The sequence below is a fragment of the Rhipicephalus sanguineus genome, chromosome 9, assembly GCF_013339695.2.
Source record: "Rhipicephalus sanguineus isolate Rsan-2018 chromosome 9, BIME_Rsan_1.4, whole genome shotgun sequence".
Classification (NCBI taxonomy): Eukaryota; Metazoa; Arthropoda; class Arachnida; order Ixodida; family Ixodidae; genus Rhipicephalus; species Rhipicephalus sanguineus.
Window position 1 is genome coordinate 3,700,339 of NC_051184.2, and position 20,910 is coordinate 3,721,248.

At 46.0% G+C, this 20,910-nt stretch overlaps 2 protein-coding genes across 11 annotated transcripts in view; one reads left to right on the forward strand and one right to left on the reverse strand.

Moving 5' to 3' along the window:
- LOC119404464 (transportin-1) overlaps window positions 1–20,910 on the forward strand; it is a gene marked incomplete at its 5' end in the record, with an annotated part of 65,046 nt that overhangs the window by 28,455 nt on the left and 15,681 nt on the right. For 2 of the 7 annotated variants that reach the window (XR_007417413.1, XR_007417415.1), the window contains 1 exon segment: window positions 2,026–2,300. 7 annotated transcript variants of the gene reach the window in all.
- The window catches only part of LOC119404467 (peroxiredoxin 1), a 42,657-nt gene continuing 32,206 nt past the window's right edge, over window positions 10,460–20,910 (reverse strand). The window contains exons 1-4 of one of the 4 annotated variants that reach the window (XM_037670969.2): window positions 20,263–20,387; window positions 12,424–12,561; window positions 11,573–11,943; window positions 10,460–10,663 (exon numbers count right to left, since the gene is read on the reverse strand). In XM_037670969.2, coding sequence (XP_037526897.1) covers window positions 10,575–10,663; window positions 11,573–11,943; window positions 12,424–12,561; window positions 20,263–20,372 — 708 coding nt within the window. In that variant the 5' untranslated portion in view covers window positions 20,373–20,387 and the 3' untranslated portion in view covers window positions 10,460–10,574. Of the gene's footprint in view, window positions 10,664–11,572; window positions 11,944–12,423; window positions 12,562–20,262; window positions 20,388–20,910 lie in introns of those variants that run through there. The other 3 variants (XM_049418875.1, XM_049418879.1, XM_049418878.1) reach the window with 3 other exon arrangements.

Sequence of the window (20,910 nt, forward strand, 5' to 3'; positions counted from 1 at the left end):
GCCAAGGCGACTGCGACAAACGGGCTCCGTCGCGCTGTCGCGACGGGAGCACCCACATGTTCGCGACAAAGTGTCACGGTTGCTCGATTGAAAACTATTGCGTGCACGCAGGCAAATTACGAAAAAGAATTACAGAGTAGATGAATGACAACATGCCAAATTTATTATTGTCTTGTTTGAGATAAGGATGCCATAAAAGCGTTTCGTGACTTTCTTTTTTCGCAATCTTATGTTTAACCGCGACAGTAGTATCTGCTGTGATCCCACGGGGCGCCCGGAAGCGTACGCTGCCTACTCTACGTCGCACTTTGCAAACTGCGTTATGTTGGGGTTAGTCCACAAGGCGCATCTCGACAACGTTTCCTCTTGCTGTCATAGAACGTTTAAGAAAAGCCGCAGCGCCTCACATCGTTGCTTCGCAGGGAGAAGGGCTACCTCGCGCGATGACGATGTTGACATTGCAGCAAGCTACCACCAATGCAGCAAGCTACCACCGAAACATCAAAATGAACCGTCGATCAAAACTAACGACAAAATACGGCTGCTGCCTCGCTCTCCACGTGAGATGGGGCTGTATAGAAGGTAGTCTATAACTTGCATTCCTTGAAGTACGCGCCGATTGGAAGCATCACGAGCAAATTGCAACCGAAGCGAGGGTCAGAGATGCTGCCATGTTGCCGGATATCGTCATGCTCACTTCCGGCCGACAAGCGATGTTTTCTGGCTTTCCAGAAACCTGCGACGCGACGGCGATGGATGGCCCTCCGCGACAGCAAATCCTGTCGGCCGTCGCTCAAAACTCGCGTGCATGCAGTTGGGCCTTAAAGGATTGCAGCGATGACATGGACGACGATGTCACGGTAGCACCCGGAGATCGCGACGAGTCCGTGTCGGCCACAGATGCGTTGGACTACTTGAGGAAACTCCGCATATTCATAGAAAAAAGCGGAACAGCGACCGAAGCGGCGCATCAAAATGCGGACGGTCTAGAATCGTTCGTGACGCAGAGTTTGTGCTGCACCCGTATAAAAACGATATTTCAAATAAACGGGCCTTGTCTGACGTTCACGTGTGCATTGTTGTGAGAAACGAGTTCAAGGACGTACCGTTGCAGAGGTAGGACGTTTGCGTTACTGAAATTCTATTGTTATGGTAAATTTTTGGGCTTTCACTATAACGATCTTTCAGAATAACGAACATTTTTCCACGGTCCCCTGAAGTTCGTTATACCGAGATTTCACTGTATTGCTGTTGACAACTTCCAGTTAATTTTTGAAATCAATTTTTTTTCCACCCATCTATCTAATCACGTAAAGCAACAGTGATCTCCAACGCCATGAGTGGCACAGAAGACTTAAATTTTGTCAACAAACTGTGCCACAGTAGCACCATTGGTAAACAGGAGCAGTCAATCATGGGGTGTGCATGAATGAATGAAGGAAAAATTAATCTTCCAATAACAAACAGTAACAGCATATTGCTAAAGAAAAAAAGTCAGGCCTTCGCTCTAGTCTATAGACTCCTTTACGGATGGGCTTCACTTCCACCTTACCGTTTTGTTTCTGTAACAACTAATCGAACAGGGGCTGCATTAGATGCATACACATGAAAACTGTTGGGTATATGCATTGGACGTTTCATGACCCTATCAAAGGGGCCATGACATCCAATTTTCTATCATAATCTGAGTTATGTGAGTTCATCCTTGCGCGTTCACAAACAAGCTGGTAAATTTTTGCCACATTCGATTGTGCACTTGATTTATAATTGAATATTTTCATAAACACGCAAGCGGCCTGAGAGTCTGGCAACACTGGCGCGCTCAGTGCACTTTTACATAAATGCATAATTTGCATTTATGTAAAACTTTATTGCAGCTGCATTTACGGCGTTGGAGGCTTGAACGTTGTTTTGCCTGCCTATCTATGCCGCCTAAAACGCGCTACTTTAATGCCTAAAAATCCGATCTCTAGTGGTAACAGTTGTTCGTTGGGTTGATTTGAGCGTTCATCCGTTACTTTGCAGGGTGCCCTCCATGGGAAGTATTGAAAGGCGTCGTGTGAAGAAGACACGGGAGTGGAGAAGAAAGCGCACACGCCACGAGTGTTTTTTCTCTACGCAACCAGGGGGTAGCCACAGAAGAAGAAACCGATGTGCCCCCCTCCAAGCCGCTGCCACCGTTCTCGTGCTGGGCCCAAACCGCCTCCGCGTCGTAGCGCCAGTCATCGCGAAAAGAACCGGGGAGGGAGGGGGAGTGTCCGCGTTGTTAGTTGGGGGTTCCCTAAAGCTAAAGAGCGACAGTAAAAACAAAACAAAACCGCGCGTTCGCGTTTTCACCTCGCGGGATGGACATGTAAAAAATCGCGTTCGTGTACTCGTGTGATGGACATGGTAATCTCGCATGCCTCCGAGGCGGGTTTAAAAATGGTCTCGTCCGCCAAAACTCTTCCGTGAGAGTTTGTTCGCGTCCGGTTCGGGATATCTCCGCGTTGCCGTATCTCCGCTAGGTCATATGGACGGGTTAATGAAAAGGTGAAAACGCGCCTTGTGTGTGCAGCGAACCTGCGTGACATAAGGAAATCTGGATGTTGTGTGGACGGCAACGGCACATTCGTCAGCCTCGGGAGAAATCAAAGGTGCTCTACTCCGTCTGCTCGGGATGAGCAAAAGGACGGAAGCGGCTCCACCCTGCGTGGACGGGAGGAACTGGACTCTTCCGTCGTCGGAAAAACGGTCCGTCGCCGCTAAACCATGTGATGCGCGCGCCCTCCGTGGGACTTGTGCCGAACTTGCGTGCCGCAGCGTCAACAGTGGATTATCCGCAGAGAAAAGCGCATGCCAAATCCTTCTAGAGCCAATGAAAAGAAGCGAAACTTTTCCTTTTTTTTTCGCGGCCCTCAGGTGCCGTTTACAAGCATTCTCTCTAGGTCGTTTTTCCAATGTAAGTTTGCAGTGACTGCCGCAGTCACGTGTTGTTGCGCAATTTTTTTTTTCTTTCCGGGATAAGTCAGTAAGTTACCTCGCGGATGCAATCGATAGTCTACGCGTTGTTAGATCACCGCTATAAATGCGCGATAAGGGTTATATGTGCTTTTTCTCCCCTTTAGTGAGACGTATTTTCTTTTCCTCGTGTCCGCTGCATCGTGGCTCGTTTATTTTCTTGTTATGCCACATAAAAAAAAAACGTTCTTTCAATCCTCTGTCGCGACATTGGGGTTTCTGCCAACTAGTGTGCTAACTTTTTTCGCTGTGTAGTTGTAACAAAGCTGTTTTTGAATTGAGCGACAGTCTTGTTTTACTGTGCATTGCTAGGATGTCCTTTTCATTTTTGCCAAAGGCAGCTTTTTCCTCTGTTTTTCTTTGTTGTACTTAAGGAGACTATTTTTACTGTTTTTGTACAGTGTTAAAAAAAAATGACTGTCAGCTTGTTTTTTAGTGTCATAAAAAATTAACGAAGTTCCTCTGATTATTTTCTCCCTTTTTCTTAATGTACTCGTGAACAGGAACGCGACAAGTTTTCAACGCGTGTGTCGGGGGTCCTCAGGTTACACTGTTTTTCGCTGGTTAGTCAGTATAGCAACTTAGGAGAGTGAAACAAATTGGTCATTTTGTTTTAACTTTATTGTTAGGTTAATATTTTTTTTTTACTTATACAATTTTTCTCAAAGGATCTGTGATGTTACAAATACTAGAGTGCAAGATGAATCGTTGTTGTACAGGAAGTAATTCTTCACGTATCGCTTTTTCCATCATTTATTTTTCACGGACGACACACATAACATGGGTGGGATGGGTGGGAACCGCGTGAATGTGTAGTAGCGAGTGCGCGTGTGACTGCGTGTTGTTTTCTTTTTTTTTTTTTCTCCTTCGCGTTTTTAACTTTATTATTTTTTTCATCGCCGTCGTCGACACGTCACACAAACACACAACTTCTTGTCATTCCTCGTGACGACAAGCTCGTTTAAAAAGTTGGTTTTTTGGGGCGCGTTTAGAAAGTAAAAAAAACTTCGTAAGGAACCGGACAAACGGAAATATCGCGTTTATCGAAACGGGATTGGTTTTTTGCTCGCGGCTCAGTGGAAGGCACGAATCGCGTTGGCCAGCGCCCTTGGTCCCCGGTTTGTTTTTCTCGTATTTGTCCGTCATGTGATGCCCTTCCTGAAAGTCCCAAGATTCCCTTCGCTGCTTTTTTTTTTCTTGCGGCCGGAATGTGAAGTGGTGCGACTCCGTCTGCACTACGTCTTTGACCGCGGGCGATTTGTTTTGCTGTTTTCCTTGTTCCTAAATTCTGGCAGAGTAGCTAGCCGACGCTGTCGGTAGCAAGCACCCCCAAACTTTGTGTAATGCTGGGCTGGTCCCTGCGTCTTGATTTTTTTTTTCTTCCTGTTGCGTTGAATCGCCTACTTCGTTCTGTTTCCATTTCCTATCCCCAAGTGGCTTGTCTCGTAGATAGGCCCTTGATGTGGCTGCCGTGTTGTATGTTCATCAAGCTATCTGCTGGCATTCCTCCGCACCTCTTGCACATTTTTTTGCTGGTTTAATGTCGGCATCTGTGGTCGCGTGTGGTGAAAAGTGGTTTAATTTCTCTGTTTCCCGTTGGTGTCACACCTTCCCCCTCTCTCTCGCCTTCTCCAGAATGCGGGAGTTTTTAAGCCTTCCTGGAAGGCAGTCTTGTTTCCGTTAGATGTGTTTGCACACGCGTACCTGCCTTTTTGGATAATATTTGGGTCACCCGTCTCGGAAATATGCTTGTCATAGTGATTCAGACTTTTGATGGGAGCAGTTTTTTTTTTTTTTTTTTTTCCAGTTGTTGGTGTGCCGTGATTCTTATCCGTTTTCGTTATCTTTTCCCTCACCTTTGCCATTGGTGTGTAGAGAGATGTGATGGTGATTTATTGCATGTGGCATAACACTTGCCAGTTGTTCGGTATTTCTTGCTCTGTGCCATGACAAGGTTTTTTTCTCTCTCTCTCAACAATGTTGAACCTATTGCAGATTTATTTTTGCATGTTTCTCGTGTGTGGAGGAAAGTTGGAAAAGATGGTGTATTATTAATAGTCATTCTGTGTGCAAAGAGGCACTAATTATTCCTCACCACTGTTATTCAGCGACAGAAAGTGATAGGAAGATGGGAAAAAATATGGAACTGCCTTCTGTTATTCAGTGTTGTTAAAAACAAAAAAAGAAATAGCGATATTGACTTCCTGCTTTTTTCTCTGTGTAATGTGCATGAGTTTGTGTGTACCTTGGTTTTTATTCACTTCAGAACATTCACCTGAAAAAAAAATGCATGCAGTTGTTTCAAACACGTTCTTGAGTCTGTCTGCATTATTGTAGTGTAGCTGGACCACCACACGTTTAAGCAAAGTACTTTAAAAATTCTTAAAAGTGCAATAGAGATTCAACACTTTACCACGGCTGCATTGCTGATCATAAGAAATTTAATAACAGTAGAATGTAGGCTTGTGCGAATAGTTCATTTTATGTTTGAAGCGAAAGTGATTTGGTTGAATAATTTCAAATCGAATTCAAGTAGTATATATCACATATTATAGACTAATGAGCATATTCGTCATTACCCAACTAACCAGCACAATATTTTTTTAATTTTAAACAAGGCATGTACAAATGTCCTTCTCTTTGGTTCAAAGGGAAGTGGAAGCAACTTTTAATAGTGGTAGGATTTGACTTTAGGTAGAATGCAAGTGATAACCTGTAAAATAAGTTACGTTTTAAAATTTACTTTACTTGGAGCATATACGCCAGTAAAACGCACTTTTAAACTTAAAAAATGATGAATCGATGAGAGGGTCATTTGTTCATGTACATTTGAAGTGGGGCTTCGCGGCAGTGTGGATTTCCCCTGGAAAGGTGCATTCACGGTACAGCACCCCTGAGCTGCAGTGAAACCACTTTTACAGCGGGTTATGTGCAGTTTATGTATGTCTATTCGTTCATTTCGAATACTTCGAAATTTGGAATAATTTAAATTCGTTTCAAAGTGTATTCGAATATTCGAAGTGCTCGAATATTCGCACAAGCCTAGTAGAATGAAATCTTGATATTGGCTTAATGGGAACATGTCATCTGGAAATCGTATCATTCTGAGCAAACCCCAAAAACCCATTTGGATGCAGTGGCGTTTTCTTCATGCAGCTGTGGACGTTTTAATACGATAGTGTTAAAGAGCTCATATCGCAGAAATTTTGTTGTTAGCAGCAGCGCTGGCATTGGCATCGTTGGTTGTGAACGAAAAATCGGCATTGTTCGTGAACGAATAATTGCAGTGGATGCAAGTAATAAATATTATGGGCCCAAGCAGAAGTGAAACCATACTTTCTGCATGGCAAGCAGGTGTTCTACCACAGAGCCACGCCAGTGCTTGAAACTACTTTAGAACAAAAACCCTATACCGGTGTCATGTAGCACGAGGAGTCTTCGAACACTGGTAAATTGCGTGGCAGAGGTGTAAAATTGCACCCAGCATCACACCATGACATTTGCACATTGAGTCAGTGGTTTAAAGGCCCACCTATTGCAAAGTGCTTAAGCATAGTTATCATCAGCAACAGCATCAACAAGTTCTGCAGCTGCATAGGTGCGCATAATGCCTTAGGGACTCGTGGGTACTTCACTAATTCACAAAATGAATTATGACATAGTGGGCACTCTGCAGCGGCCATTCTAGGATAGTTTTAAGATGGCCAGAAGTTCCTTTTCTCACAGGACAGTTGTGCACTGAGAAACGAAGCCTGTCTAGCAAATGAGAAGGGGAAGTGAACGGGACCCGATGACACCATCGCATTCTGTTCTTGAAGGCAAAGCTGAAGCGTCCTCCAAGTTCTTTTAAAGCTGTATTCACACCACAGATGTGATCGCGGACGAATCAATCACGTGACTTGATTCGGATCTCTCTGCAGCCAGAATTCACATGACTGAAGAATTCACGCTACAAGTGAGGATTTCGGAATGGCTCCCCGAGGATCCCAACTGTGATTTGGGCCTCTGTCGTTTCATGAGTCACTCCGCGCGGACCGAAATGGGAACTGGTGACGTAGTACACAATCCACAGGCTTGAATCGTGATGTTGTCCGTTGTGTGAGTACAGCTTTAACAGATTGTTCTTGGGAAGTTTGCGTGTTATTTAAGCTAATAAACTGGTGTTTAAAGGCAGGAGTTTTAGGAGTACCAGTAAAAGCCCTGTCAAGCTGTCGTATTATCCTTCTTCAATTGAAAAACTCAACTGCATCAAATGTGTGAAGATACATTGTATGCAGAATTGTATCACCAAGATGCGACTTCAGCTAATTATCCATAGTCTCCCCAGAGTGAACATTGTCAGGGTAGGCTCCACGTCCAAAGACTGAAATATTTGTGGCAATCTTTCGCACTCGTTTATAGTGCTCAGTGCAAGTTTGTTCCATAGAATTACTGTGACTGGATGGATAGGTGGGCTAGTTGTTACTGCATGTTTTTTTTTCTATTTTCCTAGGAAAGTTAAGAGCATAAATGAAAGGAACTTGCACCATACAATTGCCTGTGGTGTATGTGTTCCTTTGTTTGTCCAATGCCCTTTCGTTTGTGCACTTATATTTTCTCTTAAAAACATCGCCCCATTGTGCACGGGCATTTCTATAAGAAAATGAGTTATTGAGTGCCAGTACGCTTCAAAAGTTTTTGCACATTTATTACAGCTGAACCATTCCAACCTGACAAATTCTGCCATTCCTACATGCACAAGCTTCACAAAAGCACTCTCTGCCTGGATTGAATTTTTTTAACCACATTTGGCTCTGTTATACAGCTCACGCAAACACACAAGGGCGTAGCCAAGGGGGGGGTTGGGGGGGTTCAAACCACCCCCCCGAAATTTTTCAGTTTTGCTTGCATATAATACACGCACACATACAAATGCACGCACGAACATACATAAAGTATGGTTGAACCCCCCCCCCCCCCCCCGAAAAAAATTTCTGGCTACGCCCCTGCAAACACATTACCAGCAGCCAACAAAATAGCTGTTTAAAACATTCTTATTAGTTGTGATGTGAAACCTTGGATGTCTTGAGAATGATTAGTATGGGTGTCAAATCATTCTTATTCCATTTTCTCTAGTTTATCTTATTGAATTTCAGTGTAGTCAACTAATTTCACATGTGGTTCTAATGGGAATTCTATTGAATCAGCTAAAACAGTGTTTCAGAATGAGTTCAGAATGGATTAATGGTAAGTCATAATCTCAACTGTCAGAATCATTCATAAAAATTACTTGGATGTGTTTATTTCATTGAGAGAATACACTGTTGTGGGCATGTGTCGTGAGTCACTATGGCACATGCCCACTACAGAACAGTCTTTCACCCATCAGTTGACTCTTTGAAGTGGACGATGGTGAACAAGGCGATCCTAGTCGGGTGTGCTATGCATATGGGCGACCAAAAGTTAATTTAAGACTGGAATGTAACAATAAGGTTTCCTGACGCCTTCCTGGCATAATATATGCTTAAATTGTGTGCGGAATTCCGCGAGGTGGAGGGGAAATGCGTCCGCCCATTTGCAGAGCCTGCGGATGCCAGTTGACACGGCCGCCGCCCCGCGTAGGCGTTGGTACCGGGTTTGATCCCCAGACCGGGACGAATTTTTCAACTAGGTACCCTTGCTGTCGGGGAGTGGATTTCCTTGGTTTACGAACGGATGGAGACTAACTTTGCCCCTTTTTAAAGCACATGCGTGTATGCGAAAGTTTTCTAGAAGAGGATGTTTCTTGGCGCCGCGGCGCGGCAAGACTTCGAGTTGTCATTAAAACGAAACAACAACACCAAAAAACTGACTCCAGTTCAGAGTTTATATCAACGCTGACTGCATTGACCTCGGAAACTTCAGAGGAACTTGGCGCAGTTCACCTCAGATGAGCCTACAAGCCCAGCTAGGCATTTTCGTGTTCAGAGGTACAACTTACTGAAAAGTGTGCGACCGGAATGCCAGCGGCAGGCAGCAGCTATGGTAAGAGGCCGAAAGAAGCCTGTGCGCCAAGGAATCGTGAATGTTGTGTTGGTACTTCGATGAGAGATTTAGTGTGGCGTACATGGGAACTATGTGAATACCAGGTTAAATAGTGCACGCACGGCCGCTGGTAGAGGACGCCTGACTATTCACCCGCCGTGGTAGAAATAAGCCCGAAAGTGGCATGTTGTCAAGCTCCGCGTTAAAACTATGTTTACTCGTATTAGTAAATCACTGGCATAGCCAGTGAAGACCGGGGGGGGGGGGGGGTGGTATTCAAATAACGCGTAGATTTCTAGTTTGTATTGGTTTCGATCCCTCCTCCGAAAAAATCTCAAGGCGCGCCTTGAGATTTTTTTTTTATTTTGATGGCGCCTACTAGAGTTCTACGTAGTTCCTAATCGTTAAAAATGATTTACATTGACCTCTCAAGTGTTCATAGACTTAACATACCAAGTTACAGGACGTTTCGTCGAGCAAGTGTCGCCATAATACGAAAATTACTCTTTGAAATCCGTGACGTCATGCGTGGCGATTTCGGCGCGAAATTTAAAAACTTTACTTTGAGCTTTTTCTTCTCTATTAATAAACCTGTGATGGTGAAACACTACATTTTTCAGAGTACGGTCTTTTGCAGTCAGACTTTCGATGAAATTTTGTGTAGTCAAAATTCGGGGCAAAGCCAGGATGCAATTTTGTCGGTAAATAATATACACATAGAAGTCATACAAACCTTTCAGCTGCCTTCTAGTGTTTAATTGTCCACAGGGACAATTTAATATGTTGCGGCAGAAGAATGAAAGAACTGGTGGTATGGCAATTTAGCACTGGCTCAATCGCAAGGACAGACAACTATTGGGCAACATAATTTGCATGTAGGTTGCATTGGGCAATCGGAAAGAGGACAAGGGTTCCGAGGTGGGCTAGTTGGTGCATGAACTGTGTGGTAAAAGAGCGGAGACAACGCGACGAAGAACATACAGGACACAGTGCTGTGTCCTGTATGCTCTTCATCCCACTGTCTGCACTCTCTTGCCAGAAAGAGGACCTGTATGCACACTGCTGCATTGCAGGAGCAGTGAATTCAGTGCAGGGAATTAGATTTGCAAGATCTTTAAAGCTATCCCCTTTGTACAAGATGCCCTTTTTTTGCGTGTGTGTGTGTATTGTTCAGGATTTCAAGAACAGAAATTTGAAGATGAGCTAAGCTAGTGGCTTATCTCCAAGTGGTTGGTCTTCAGGTATGTGCTACAAATACACATACAAGCGTAATGCTAGGAGCTGTCACTAGAACATGAAGGGAATGTTAAAAAAAATTACATTAATGTAATTTAACCAATAATGCAAACAGTGATCATAGCCAATGCAAAATTTCAGACTAAAAGTCTATGATATAGATAATAGATGTTGTATGGCAGTTCAGAAAAGGTAAAAAGATGACATTATAAAGGAAAGTGTGAAAAATGTTTCTTTTAATACTTTATATGAAGCAGGATTGAACAGTACAGTGTCACACATGGACATGGGGTGGAACAGAAGTGGGCTTTGGCTTGAAGCTGTGGAAGAGGGACTCAGTGATCGCTCTTTGCAAAGTAGGCCTTGCTACCCTTGGGGTCTGGCTTCATGGTGTCTCCGCCAGGCTTCCAGTTGGCTGGGCAGACTGGATGCACATCGAAAACACGAATTAGCGAAACCAAGATTGACAAATAAGAAAAAAAAAATGCGCTTCGTAAGGATCACAGAATGACGTACATTAACCGCAATCATCCACTCCTGTGGATGGATAAGAACAAAAAAAAAATGAGCGCTTAGAGCTGTGAAAACGGATCTAAGAATGCTCACTCTAAAGCCTCAGTCAATGTTTTAACATTGCTGAAGACGTATACTGGTGGGCCAGTTTGTTCACAATAGCTTATGACAGTGCGCATCACAAACAATGACGAAACTGACACAAAGATGGACATAAGCAATGAAATTGTGTCATTTTTTCACTTGGATGCAAACTGCTATAAGCTGTTGGAAGACAAACAGTTGTACAAATTCGTTACAGTAGAGCTTGCACCAGCAAGTGAAGGAGTCGCAGAGGTAGGCAGCTTATCACGCAAGAACGACAGGATGAGCAAAGTGAATACATGCGCAGCAATTGTGACGAGATAACTGTTGGGAAGTTAAGGATAGAACCAAAGTAATGTTATGTGCAATCACTTAGGATGCCTAATGCAGAATGACATTGTACTGCATGTGCTACAAGCATGAACGACCAACTTGGTTCTTTACAAATACAGTAGACTCGTCAAACGGAACCTGAAGGGGCCAGGAAATTCTTCCATTTGACAGGAGTTCCGTTTACTGAGAGATGAAGAGGGGTGCAGAATTCTAGTAAGGAACCAGTCGTGCTAGAGGCAGTTCTTCCATGCAAGCAGCAATTCTGTTGAAGACATTTCCGGTGACCGAGAGTCTACTTGTGCCAGCAATTTTAAAAATGCACAGGGCCAAGTTTCATAGGACACCAGGTTGACGTAAAAGCACTAACAGCCAGGCATCTACAGGTGGGAGTGGGTTGGCATACCTTCTCCGTACTTGTCTGTGTACTGGAAGGCCTGGACAAGTCTGAGGGTCTCATCGACAGAGCGGCCGACGGGGAGGTCGTTCATGGTGATCTGGCGCAGAAGGCCCTTGTCATCGATGATGAAGAGGCCACGGAAAGGAACACCGTCGTCCTCCTTCAGGACCCCGTAGGCTCTCGCGATCTTGCTGGTCTTGTCGGCCAGAAGTGGGATCTTCATCTCGCCAAGGCCACCTTCCTTGCGGGGTGTGTTTATCCATGCAAGATGGCAGAAGTGGCTGTCGGTGGAGCAGGCAACCACCTCGCAGTTGATCTTGCGGAACTCTTCAGCACGGTCGCTGAATGCGATGATCTCCGTGGGGCAGACAAAGGTGCTGAAGGAAAAGAAGAAAGGACTTGTGAAGTGTCATGCAAGAATGACAGGCAATGCTACGAGATAGAGATCAGAGTGAGACGTTTATAGTAACCACAAGGAAATTTTGTAGCCGCAAAATCCTAGCGAGGGAGTTGCAGGCAGAGGACGATGTGCTGTAATATGGAACGAAAGTAGAATGCCTTATAAAGGAATCTTGTCTGCGGTTCTTGGAAGTGAACTATGACGGGCGCGAACCTGAAGACCATTTCATCTTTACGTTCATGACTAAGGTATCCAGTTGTGGGTATGTTGATTGTTCATTAGAACACTGAAGAGCATTTCCTGTTGATTGTGTCCATCTGTCGTGTGCTTCACTTCGAAGCCTTTCTTGAACTACGCTTTTGTCCCGAAGGCGTGCAGAGATATGACAATGATGGACAGCGCGTAAGAAAATGAAGATCTGAATCGCTCAACAGAAGTAAGGAACACGGCTACTTACAAGTCAAGCGGGTAGAAGAAGAGGACCAGGTACTTGTCCTTGTAGTCCGACAGCTTGATTTCCTTGAATTGGCCATCGACTACGGCGGTACCGCAGAAGTCTGGGGCGGGCTTGGTCAACTGAGGAAGTGTCATGTCTCTGAGAAAAAAAACAAAAAAGTACGAAAAGTGTAGCAGGTCGGCGCTCAGAGCGACGCGCAGGCACTGCGCAGGATGCAGGTGTGCAATGTATGATTGACATCCAAATGGACACGGAGCGCGGCAGGCGTACAACCGCAGCTGCCGTACGCAGAGAAACAGGATGATGCGAATAAAGATACAAGAAAAAGAGGGGAGGGGAAGAGTTGCGGCACATACTGGGAGCGATGAGATGAAAGCGATACGGCGACAGTTAACACGATGCCACGTTGTACGCAGAATTGCCACTAAAAAAAAAAGAATACAGAAGAACAGCCGCCGGACGTGTGTTGAAAAGGAAATTGCAGAGAGAACAGTAAAGCGCAGACGAGTACGCGTCACCGGGCAAGCCACAGCGACAAGGCAGGCAAATGCTTACGACCTTGAACAATGCGATGTGGCGGTGCCAACCCGCGAATGCCGCCACATTTCATTGATCGCCGACACGAACGAATGGAAGACAAGGACGCGTTATAGCGTTACAGTTTCGGCACAACAAACTCGTGGCAGCAGGAGCAACAGGAACCCCCCCCCATCTTTTTAGCAAAATGAAGCACCGCGGAAAGGCACCCGGCAACATGCCGGCGAATACAATGGGTGGGGGGAAGAAAGCGGTGCGGAAATGGTGCGGGAATTCGCTCCGGAATATTTGTCCACCGGTTAAAACACTAAACGCACAGCAGTGCTGGTCACAGATTGCGAACAGGCCTTTTACTTGGTTGCCGAGAACGAGAAGCATCGGAGAATACAATGGCACAATGAGCCCAGGCCTGCTTGCCGGCGACAAAGCACCACGCCGGTCGGATGAATGGGAATCTTGCATAGATCGGCGCTGGAAGAACACGAGCCCGGCCGCTACACGAAGAACAGCGAAAATACGAGACAATTGGATTACTCACGTAATTTGGGTAGGTGGAACGTGTAGAGAAGTAAAGGGTAATCCACGGAGACACCGCCGAAAAGAACCGCTACACGGTCGGAAAGGAGAGTGCTATCTGCGACGAGCGGGAGCGCGTCCTTCCGTTTTTGTACTTTTTGCGTGTCGCACCGAGCGGGAGGGAGGAAACGGCGCGCATCACGTGACAGGCGCGGAGAACCCGCGCGCGCGTGCGTAGGGGGCGGTTTTCTTGTTTTATGCATTTTTTTCCCCATGAGCGCCGGGTTCACTTTCGAGAACGTTCTTTTCGGAAGCACACGCGACATTCGGCATGGCGTTAAGTGTTGATAAACAATTGTGATAGCGAATGATATGGGGCGACACGGTTCAGGTTGACGTTATTAACTATCATTTTTCAATCGCGTTTTTTCTGACGGTTTCTAGTACTCGCACACTTGCTAGGAGGCGTGGCATGGGCGCATGCGACGCGCTCTTTTTGAAGGTGTGCCCGGTTGCTTTTGGGCTGCGACACCAACATTGTTGCTACCGTAAGTTACGCTACTTGCATCCGCTGACCAACTGAATTTTAGCGCCGAAGAAGCTGGCTACGAAAGTGTTAAAAAGACGCCAATAAAGCCTGTTCCGAGCATAGAGATTGGTCTTTCGCCGGTATTCAACGATGATAGGTTGTAGTGTTGTGAACGGGTATGCTGGCGTCAGTGTTCTTGTAGGCCTAACAGGAAGGAAAGAATCAAGGAAATCAATTTTTTCTGAGGTAAACAAACTGATTTTCACTCGATTTCAGGTGACCAGCAGTGCAGTATGCCCAAGCTCATCGGCGCTGCTGAACAACGCGGAACAGGTGACAGCTGACAAGGTGAAATGTTTTACGCTGTTGCCAAAAGAAAGAGCCGCTTTGGCGTGCCGCCGTAAGACTTTCTAGAACAGTGAGTGGCCGGGTCAAAGGCAACGTCCTCCGCCTTTCGAAGAAGCGAAGACCATCGGAATCTCTCACGATGTAGCTGCCGAGGTGCGGCAGACGAGAGGGATTTCACTCATGACCTCACACTTACACCGTGACGTTCCGTGATGATGTAATCACGGATCGCGGCACCCCTCTTCCTCGCCAGGCGCCCGTCTGTATTATTTGCATTCTTGGCAGTCGGCGGCTGAAGGAGCACGCCTAAAACCGGCTAAAAGAAGCACCCGGTCTATTCCGAGAAATTATCCAGTCTGCGTTACGAGTAAGGCCAAAGTAGTCGCCTGTGCAGCTGTGACTTCGCGAGCCGTCGGCGCCCTGCCCTTCTGTGGACGAGCTCTCGTGCGTTCGTCGCCTGGTAGGGCTTATCTGCTTCAATTCGCGCAACTGTTTATGGTTTGTTCTTCTAAATTGCCTGTGCGTTGTATTCCTGATGAGCGTCGCATGACGGGTCACCGCCCCACCCGTCAAGCAGGCATTCTGTGCTTAGCTGAGGTGACAGAGAATAACGTAGTTTGATATGACAGAAACAGCATATTTTCACCGACTGATTCAAATGTTTTTGCCGCCGCTTTTACAGACGACATGTGTTTAACTTATTGTGATGGCTTTTTGGACACGTCCGAAAGCTTGCAATTTTGCGTGTGTATAATATATACACGCTCACAAACGCACGGACGAACATACAGGTAATTGACCCCCCCCCCCCCCCCCCCTGGCCAAAAAAAAATCTAGCTACAACCCTGATTGGGTCTTGACGTCATTGTGGCCGCCATCAGAGGGTACTACAGCACGTCGAGAACCCCATTATGCAAGAAACGTGACAAGCACTACACGCGCGTCTGGCACCGCGACAAGTGAAATAATCCGCTGAATGCGGTCACAGTGAAGGAACAGGCCTAAAACCGGCTAAAAGAAGCACCCGGTCTATTCCGAGGAAATTATGCAGTCTGCGTTACGAGTAAGCAATATGTGTGTATGTTCACCACGATACGGTATACTGATGTCACCGTGGATGTCATATTTGGTTACCGGGATGTTAAGACGTTGCGTAAAGGTGTAACGAATCACGCGATTCCTCCTTTCAGTGCGTGGACGGCGACATGTGTATATATAGACGCACACACACAAACACACGCACAAACATATGCATAAACGATGGTTGAGCAGCCCCCCCCCCTCCCCCTCAAGAAAAAAAAATATTCTGGCTACGCCACCGCTTACAAAGCCGTCAAAATGACGCTATATACAAGGCAGTCGCTCCGTCAGAATTCCGCATGTTATGCAATACACGGACTGCAAGCAACGCGGTGTACGTATACGTTTCCTTATGTCAGTCCTGTATGCGGCACGATTAGCCAGGCGCGCGATAACAAAGGTTGTACACGTACCGCATTTTCAGGAATATATCCAATGCTTTTGGTGCGCAGGCATGAAATTGAAATTGAATAACAATGTATCGATAGCGGCGTGTGTTTCGCAAGTAATAAATGCGGTACGGAGCAAGATCGCAATGCCATGAAAATATTTTCTGGGGTTTTACTTGCCAAAATCGCGATATGATTATGAGACATGCCGTGGTGGAGGGATTCGGAAATTTTGACCACCTGGTTTTCTTTAACGTGCACTGACGTCGCACAGTATACGGGCCTCTATTATTTCGCCTCAATCGAAATGCGACCGCCGTGGCCGCGATCGAAACCGCGACCTGCGGGTCAGCAGCGGGGCCATGAAAAGTTGTGGAGAAGGAAACATATAATAAACGTTGAATTTTCGCGTCCCCCCCCCCCCCCCCAAAAAAAAAAAAAAAACTTTATTAAGGCCACAATGTTAGTCTAACTTGAGTTTTTGCTTGCTGTCGGCCCGGAGAGTGGTGGCCAGTTGCCGGCCACGACCGTCTTAGAAAAGTGCTCGCGGAAGCAACGTGCCGATGAACAGTGCATGGTGAACTGGAAACAACTGTTAACGCTATGATCGGTTAATTTTTGCGCCGCGATTGGTGTGACAACCTAGATTAACGCACTCAGCCGTCTTGTGTAGGTGTGCGCAGCCTATCGCGCTCGTGCATTTCTGTGACATCACGGCGACCGTTAATGCGGTACGGTTTTTGTGGGCGCAGCTCGAGCCAGGCACACTAATGAAAAGGGTGCGAAGCAGTGGCGTAAATCCAGAAAAATCACTAGGTGGAGAGGCACATCTTGTCATGGCGGCCATCTCGTTTTTGTAAATAACAGCTTTTATATTTATATATATATAAATAAAGCCACGCCTTTAAATTAAATTTAAAAAACGAGTATGGGTTCTCAGCACGCGTAACGGCATTGTTCTGTCGAATATTCTCTGAAACTTGGCAAGCGGCAGTAGCGATTAAGTAGTCTCACACAGCTGAGGGGTATTGAACACAGGTATACACTACGAAATAAAGAGGCACTAAAGAGTTTAATGCTCTATACGTAACTGCCCAGCAATTCAAATATATGGTGTTTGAAAGGTAGGGGGGACACTTGCAAGGGGATCCCCTCAGCTTGAACACAAGGGGGGGGAGGGGTCAGACCCCCCTGACCCCCCCTGACTTTACACACGCATAGGACATACTAAACAAATATTGTTCTACAGTGGTCGTAAGAGATTAGCATTGTTCTATATACCTTCAGGTCTAAGTATAGTGCGAGACAGCAGTGCTGTGATTATCATTGAGGGATTACGATACCTGAATGGTTGTCCCATTCTGTAGGCGTGTAAGGCAAGAGCGACAGAATAAGGGAAAAAAAATAATGTTATTATAATTACTACGCACACCCCACGCTAATGCATTTCAATGCCAGTCTCACGTGTGCAGCTCATGGCTCCGGTAACGGTTAGTAATGTAGATTTATGGTTAAGAGTGAGGACTGATCGATACCTGTCGAGTGACATTCAGAACAACACCTACAAGATAAGACGCGGCCTTTGCGCTCAGAGTCGGGGTGTCACGGCCAATTGCAGAAAAGTCACGACAAAAGGTTTAACCTTGTAAAAAAAATAATCACAGAGGGAGAAAGTGCAATAATTAAAGCTTAAATAGTGCGAATCCTTCTCGTCGTAATTCGTGTTGTCTGCCAGAGAGCTGATGAAGGACGAAGTACTCTCGGTCACCGGGTGTGACGTCACGACTCACAGTGCTCACATTCCTCAATATGAGGCGTTGCCCGGGCGCATGTTATCGCAGCGCATGCGCGTTAAGTCGTCGCATTACAGAGCGGCTGCGTTGCTCGAGCGTTGTCGTGACCGTTGCATTAGCTCCGTTTTACAAACGATATTGACGCCTTGGTAAACGCAAAATGAAGCTCACGTAGCAACGACAAGCAGAAAACGTTTGCGATATGCGCTGTGATGTGGGTACAGTTGGCAATGCGAGTGATTAAAAAGGAAGGCAGCAAAGAAGTGAATAATTCGGTCCCACTCACTCACTGATGTCACCTAAAACAGCAACAATACCTGTCAGAGGATATATGCTGTATCACAGGTGACCTCGGAAAACTATGTTACTGTAAGTGAACACCGTCAGAAGTTCACCTGGGTAAACATCGCGGCAGAACTTAACTCGCAATGCCGACTACAACCCGGAAAGCACGGAACGTGTGATGCACTGCACGTTGCGCGCGATCCACCTTGGCTCGGTGCCCTTTTGTGTCGCGCAAAGCGCGGGCCACGTGAAGGAGAGGTATCCGCGATCTTTCTCTTTCTTTTTTTTTATTTTTTTCAGTATCCCCTCGCTTCTCCCCCTAGCTTTCTTCGTTTCGATTCCTGCCGGAATAAGGTAAGACTCAACGCATCACGGAAATGCGTGACGAAGCCAGTCAAGCGGGAACGCGTCGCTTGCACGCGTACCGCAAGGCACGACTCACACGCATCGTCCTTTCTTTCTTTCTTTCTTTCTTTCTTTCTTTCTTTCTTTCTTTCTTTCTTTCTTTCTTTCTTTCTTTCTTCCTTTCTTTCTTCTTTTCTTTCTTTCTTTCTTTCTTTCTTTCTTTCTTTCCCTTCTTTTCTTCTTTCTTTCTTTCTTCTTGCCCGCTCGCGTTTTCATTTTCTCCGGGTGCGCACTTTGAGTGCGTGACTTGGGAGGCCCGCGCGCTCGTGAAAGAAATGTGAAACGAATTTGTTCCCTTGTGTATACCGTCACGTGACGCGAGCTCTTTCGCCGTGACGTTCACATGTGTAGGGACCGCTTATACATGACGCAGCGAGTGAGGACAGGAGGTCAAGACCCGGCGCGGTCACGTGTGTTTACAAAATCAGTGAACAAGAAAAGGAAGAGAAAAGGGGCGGTGTTAGTTACAGCGGAACCTTCTTCGAGGAACACGTCATCACGAAGGCGCAAGCAGCGCTGCTGTCACAACCTGCTCCGTTGGAACAAGCAACTATATAGAAACTTGGTCGAGGGGTTCGTTTCCTTGGTCCAGACACAACCTAGTGAAACCAACAGATAATGAAGCTAAGGGAACATTACTTGCATGTTTTCACTATAGTATAGTAATTATGACATAAATGGAAAAGAAATAAAGTGTATGAAAAACCAACTTGCCGCAAGTAGGGACCGAGCCTACAACCTGTCACCGCCCCGTTATAAAGGGGACGCATCCATAGGCGTGCACAAGGTTCCGCTTCAGGGGGGGGGGGGGGAAGGTTCATCGGGGCGCCCCCCTCCTTATTAAGTCAACGAATGGGGCACACTTTGCGCCCCCCTCTTCTTAGGTGACTGGGGGGGGGGGGGGGCTGCTCCCCCTCTGCGCACGCCCATGGACGCATCATTGCATTCATCCATCCAACCACCGTTTCTTGCTCGGACAGCTCGCACAATCACTGCGTTCGTTCTCCGGGACTTCTCCCCCTCTTTGAACATCGGCAACATCACGTGACCGCCTCTCTGACCTGCACCGCCCGGACATGGAGCTTCGTGGGAGGCTCCTCCATGTCCACGCCACCCTCAGGCCGTCTTCGTCATAAGCGCAGGCGTGTGTTTATAGCGGCAAATACAACGCTGTGGTAGCTTTTGGGTTACAATTTTAGATTTCGAAGGACCGAAAAATATCTACCTTGATTTTCCGAATTCCCCGATTTTGTCGTATTAGTGAACTACTCTTTCACAATTCCAACATCACCACGCTTGCCGCGAGAGGACGCTTGATAAGCCAGAAAGCACGCAAAAAGAAAATGCGGGTGGTGTTCCCGCACCAAATGCCGTGACATCATAGATTTTGACGGCGTCTACTAGTGCCTACGTAGTTCCTAATCAGTAAAAATGAAGTGCATTGTCATCTGAGAGGACATATAGGTTGACTATAACAGCTTCAGAAAGTTTCCTTGAGCCAATTTCGCCAAAATAGAAAAAAAATGCACTTGGTAAAGTCCGTGACGTCACACGCGGATATTTCGGCGCGAAATTTAGGAAATGAAACTTGGACCTTGATTTTTTCCTCTATTAATAAACTTATGATGGTGAAATTAACGACATTAGAGTTCTCATAATAGGTACAATCTAAACCGATTAATTGTTTCACTTTAGTGTCCCTCTAAATCGAGTCTCAACTGTATTGATCACCGTGTCAGCTGGAATTAATACAGGAATGTGGAATCAAGCGTTTGATGAAAGCTCGTCTAGTCGGGAATGCTCATGGTCGAATGTAAAAGGAATACGCCGAGCAAATACAAAAATAACTTTAAAGTGAAAGTTGAATTTCACTTTCATTTTAACGTTCTTTTTGTATTGGTCGGCTTGTTCCGTTTACCTTTGACTAATAGTGGAATGTTACAGACGTTCCACTCACACCAGGTCCGACGACAGTTCGGTGGTGGCTGACGATTCCGGGTAGTGCATGGCGCGATGCGATGCGTTGACTGGGGGAACCTCCCTGTTAGGCTGTCGCACCTGAGGCATCACGTGACCGTCGGGAGAGGAGTCGGTAGATCGTACTTGCTCTGGATCGTGCTCGGCGCTGCTGCCCGACTCGGCTGCCTTGATCGCCTGCGGCAGATCAGTCAACCAATGCAACAGTGATTCTGGCTTTGGCTGGACTTTCAAAGTTGGGCCTTCTAGATGCTACATGTAGTTCCTAATCAGTAAAAATGAAGTACATTATCCTCTGAGGCGCCCACAGTCGTCACATACCAAGTTTCAGGAAATTTCGTTGAGACAATGTCGCCAAAGTACGAATAATTAATGCACTTTGACATCCGTGACGTCACCGTCGGAGTTTACGGCGCGCGAAATTTAAAAAGTGAAACTGTTGACATCGATTTTCTCATCTATTAATAAACCTATAGTGCTGAATTACCTATGGTGGTGAATTAAGTACACTAGAGTTTCAGAGTGAATTTATTAGTCTAAATTAATTTATTGTTTTACTTTAGTGTCCTTGAAAGCATTATTTGGTTAGCCAAGATGCGGCAGCTGGCACTATCCATCATTACCACAA